Raw genomic sequence first — 5000 nt, forward strand, 5'->3', positions numbered from 1 at the left:
TTAGTATTTTGTTTTTTAATTTGAACATGTGGGGATGGGGTTGAGATATAATCAGGTGGTGGTTGAAGATGATGGTGGAGAGGTGGTAATTGAGTGACCTTAATGTATGGCTTTACGAGGTTTGCTTATCAACATTTGTGAAGTGATGAAGATGATGTGATGATGATGGTAATACCCTTCTTGATAACAATTAATATCAATGATTCAATGAAATAAATCAAATTGCTATTCATTTATCATTTTTTACATGCAATATGGCATAAAATGCATCCAATTGAAATGATGGCGATGTTTAAAAAACTATTGCTGGTAACTCAACTAAGTTTTGACATATGTGCAAATCCTATACTAGATTAGGATATCCTATAGTGTCTTCTCAGTCTAGAATAATTAAATATTAAAATTGCTAATTTGTAGCCATGTTGACTAATAAAAACATCGGTTACAAAACTTGGCATGTAACATTTGTTTTGGGTAACATATACCTGTATAGTCCAGGCTAAAGATGTGGCTTGGGCTGGTTTTAGATATTCATACTAATTGTTCAAAGAAACGAAAACCAACAAATTTTGTGGTCGCCTGCCTTTCAAAACCAAACCAACATGCAAGAAAAGTGTAAGATCAAAATTATTGACTTATTTCTTCCGGTTATATATAGGTTTCTACTGCAAGTTTACAATAACAAACCATCCAATACCAAACTGCGATTTGATAGAAAAAAAAATGAAACCACGTGACCAGGGACCGCCTAAAAATCAAACAGTATCACACGTGGTTTAGATTTGCTTGTGTTTTCAGGTAGTTATTGAACATCTTTGGAACTTGGGATTTTCCCCAAAAAGAAATGCAAATCCAACGCAAGCTTTTCCCACACTATTTAAGGATGTTCTATAGAGAAATGTATTAAGGAATTAGAATATATCAGTGTGATTATACTTTTCGATCACTATTATCGAAAACGATTGCATTTCTTTTAGGAATAAGAGATAAGATCTCTTTATCTCTCTAATATATATATATATATATATATATATATATATATATATATATATATATTGTATATATTGTATATATCAATAATCGTCGCATTTCTTTGAGTGCTATTGGTAATTTCTCTACCCCTCACATTCGAACCATCAAACGATGTCTTGGTTGTTTAAACGTCGGCCTCCTTTCAGGGCAAGAAGGGCATGATCTCTCCAAGTCAGGTCTGGCGAGGCGACACCGGTTTTGTTGCTGGGTGTACCACCTTTGCTCTCCATTTTCTTTTTTCTCTCTCAATTCCTCTAGCAACCTCCTTTCTTTTTCCCTTTCCTTAAAAGTGAGGTCAGGTGCAATGAGAACTTGTCTCAACACCTCTTTTGTTGATTTCTTGAGGTGTTTCCCCCCTTGCAATTATTACCCATTTTTCCCTAGTGCTTTTAAGCTTAACTAGCAGGGGCCTTAGGTTTTGTCTTTGTTCCTGTCCCTCTCTCTCTTCCCTTGGTTTGCCTAACCTACTCGCTTCTCCAATTTCCACATCGTTCATTCCTTACTCGACATTAATCAAACTTCCATATATATATACGTGTGTGTATATATATATATATATATATATATATATATATATATATATATATATATATATATATATATATAATGTGTGTGTGTGTGTGCGCATAAACTTTACTTCTGACGTTTATTTGCTATTGAAAAATAGCATACAGCAAAAAAATATCTATTTATTTTATAATTATTAATATTCATATACAAGAAATATAGCCGTTTTTAATCTACTGCAGGAAAAAGGCCTTAGACATGTCAATGTTCTTGTCTGGAGCTTGGCCATTTCCCATCACCATATTGCCCACTGCAGATTGGCGATCTTGTGAGATTTTAGTCTGATCGCTCATAGGAATTCAATCTAGTAAAGGTGACTTTGACTGGCATAGCTTCGTCGATCATAGACGCGCACACACAAACACACACACCGTATATATATATATATATATATATATATATATGTATATACATATATATATATGTATATATATATATATATATATATATAGATAGATAGATAGATAGATAGATGTGTGTGTGTATATAGAATATATACATATACGCCTATGCATGTAGGTATATATATATATTTACATACATATATATGTATAAATAAATATTATATATATATATATATATATATATATATATACATATATATATATATATATATATATATATATATATATATATATATATATTTATATATATATATATATATATATAGGTATATTATCAATATCTTAATATAATTTCAATAGCAAAATAGAACGGGACGTAAAGGAATAACTTCAATAATTTGGTAAAGGAAACTTTGATGATGATGGAGAAGAAAGAAAACGATGTGCAGACAGAGAGAGAAAATAGGATTTAATCATTCTCTCATATTCTTGAAGAGTGAAAAGACTGAAGACGTTATAAGAGAAAGATTTGTAGGAAATAATTAGGAAAGTGTTATAAAATATTTTAAGTCAGTAGACATTTATATTATATTTGTCAAAAGTTTTAATAACAAAGTGAATTTTACTTTAGATAAAAATAATGGTTATATCTATAATGTTTGTTTCTATAAACTGAATTCTATTACACGAAATTATGTTCAGAGTAGGGAAGGAAGTCTTGTGTCAATCACTTCCAAGCGAATTTCTTCCGGAGTTCCAAAGGAAATCTTGAACTCGCCCGGAGACTTCAGACTGAATTGAAGAAATGCGATGGAAAATAAGGTTTTTAACTTGGTACAATTAACTACTCATTAAAATAGCAATTAGAAATTATTTAGAAAAAATATTTTTAATTTTCATTGCGCAAATAATTTTAATTCCTAAAATAAAAGTATAAAAATTCAATGATTCAAAATTTCTTATAAATTTACATAATGACCTCAGAAATTTTAAGTTGAAAAAAATATTCCGACATAAACGTTCCAAAATGCTCCCCGTCTTCGGGATTATGATATGATGAATAAAAACTTTTTACTGCGTTTCACTCTATCTTGAGGCGTCAGTGACCCTGGCAGTTATGACGCCGCCTAGTGTCAATGACATTTGTAGTTGCGACGCTAGGCAACCTAATCAATCTTTAAATATGATCATATGGATAAAATCCCTAATATATGCTCTCTCTCTCTCTCTCTCTCTCTCTCTCTCTCTCTCTCTCTCTCTCTCTCTCTCTCTTAAAATCTGTTGGAAAAGGTGAGATAAAAAAGATTTTTTACTTAGCTATAATGTATATATATAATGTGTGCGTGTGTTTGTAAGAAATTTTCTTCTAGTGTTTATTTACTATTGAAAAAACAAATAGCAAAAATATCTATTTTTTATATAATAATTAGTATTTATATGCAACAAATAGAGCCGTATTAAATCTACTGCAGGAAAAAGGCCTCAGACATGTCATTATTTTTGTCTGTATATTTTCATCAACACGCCGCCCACCTTTGGTACCTGCTGCTGCTTTTGCTAGCTGCTACTGCTGCTGCAGCCTACTGCAGCTGCTGCTTGCTCCTGCTGCAGCTGCTGCTTGCTCCTGCTGCAGCCGCTTGCTACTGCAACTGTTGCTGCTGTAAGCTTCTGCTGCTAGCATATGCTGCTTTCTGTTGCTCTTAGCTGCTGCTAGCTGCTTCTGCTAACGTCTGCTGCATGCTGTTGCTAACTTCAGCTGCGGCTGCTGCTAGCTACTGCTAACTGTTACTTTTCCATTTTTTTTGGTGGGGATACTATACTCCTTGTTTTTTATTTATTTATTTTTTTGGTGGCGATGTTATAATCACCATTTTTTTTTTGGTGGCGATATTACAATCACCATTTTTTTTTCTTTTTTTTTTTTTTCTTTTTTTGTTGGCGATATTATAATCCCCAGTTTTTTCATATTTTGCGTTGGGATATAATTCCTCTTTAGTTTTTTTTCCAGCCCTGCCTTCTCATCTCTTGAAGGGCGAATCTATTCAACTGGCTATCCCATATTAAATCCCTAGTCTGCTCACCAGAAATTTCCATATGATATAATTCCTTCAACTCGGGGTGTGTTTGAGAGAGAGTCTACAAGTTGGGTAATAGCGTAATTCTTATGGTTTAATTCCATCTCTAGGTTCATGTTTCTTTCCATCATATCTTGATACTTCTCCTTATAAATTGCAAATTCGTCTGCCACTGAAGTTAGATTCCTAATTTCTTCTTCCAGTTTTTTATTCTTCTCGTCGGCCTTCACCAACATATTTTTTGTGGCTCTTTCCTCTGAGAGGTCTCTTTTCAGTCGTCTATTCCCTGCTTTAACACCAGCAATTTCTTTCCAGAGTTTTTCCAGTTCCTCCTCAGCCATTTCCAGATCGCACACCACGTCTTTCTTAATTAATAGTTCAGTCTTCAATTTGCTGTTCTCATCCAGGACAGTATTCAATTTAGTTCCTATTCTGTAGACCTCCTCGACTGCAGCATTATGTTCACTTTCTAAAGTAGCCTTTTGCAAAACGTTTTCAGACTTCACTCTCTTGTATTCAGCCTTAACACTGTCCAGTTCAGCCCAGAGTGTTAGGATTTCCTTATCAGCACTTTCGACGTATTCCTCCAAGTCGCTTTTCCCAAAGTTTTTTGTTGGCTGTCTCCAGATCTCCTGTTACTTTTTCCAGCCTCTTCTCGAGCATCCGAATTTCCTCATGGGCATTTTCTAATTCCTTTTCTACAGCCACCTTGACCAAAAGCTCATCACGAATTTGATCGTTTCGAGCTTCAGCTTTTTCTAGACTTACCATAAGAGACTCAATATTCGTATTTGCTCTATCTAAATCATCAATTAAAGCTAAGTTACCGATGTTATTATATACCTCAATTTCACTTACCTGAACATATGTCTTGAACAAAAGCTCCTCACGAAGTTCATCGTTTTGAATTTCAGCTTTTTCTAGACTTACCATGAGACTCAATTTTCTTATTGGCTCTATCTATGTCTTCATTTAAAGCTGA

General features: G+C 33.5%; 2 protein-coding genes across 2 annotated transcripts in view; one reads left to right on the forward strand and one right to left on the reverse strand.

The window, feature by feature from the left end:
* Positions 1 to 5000, forward strand: part of LOC137639910 (gamma-glutamyl hydrolase-like) — a 601254-nt gene that overhangs the window by 105655 nt on the left and 490599 nt on the right. The gene's annotated exons all lie outside the window — the stretch shown is intronic.
* Positions 4021 to 5000, reverse strand: part of LOC137639391 (flagellar attachment zone protein 1-like) — a 3133-nt gene continuing 2153 nt past the window's right edge. The window contains exons 2-4 of the mRNA XM_068371665.1: positions 4949 to 5000; positions 4590 to 4818; positions 4021 to 4546 (exon numbers count right to left, since the gene is read on the reverse strand). The exon at positions 4949 to 5000 is cut by the window's right edge and continues 825 nt beyond it. Coding sequence (XP_068227766.1) covers positions 4021 to 4546; positions 4590 to 4818; positions 4949 to 5000 — 807 coding nt within the window. The remainder of the gene's footprint in view (positions 4547 to 4589; positions 4819 to 4948) is intronic.

This window comes from Palaemon carinicauda, chromosome 4 (assembly GCF_036898095.1).
Source record: "Palaemon carinicauda isolate YSFRI2023 chromosome 4, ASM3689809v2, whole genome shotgun sequence".
Classification (NCBI taxonomy): Eukaryota; Metazoa; Arthropoda; class Malacostraca; order Decapoda; family Palaemonidae; genus Palaemon; species Palaemon carinicauda.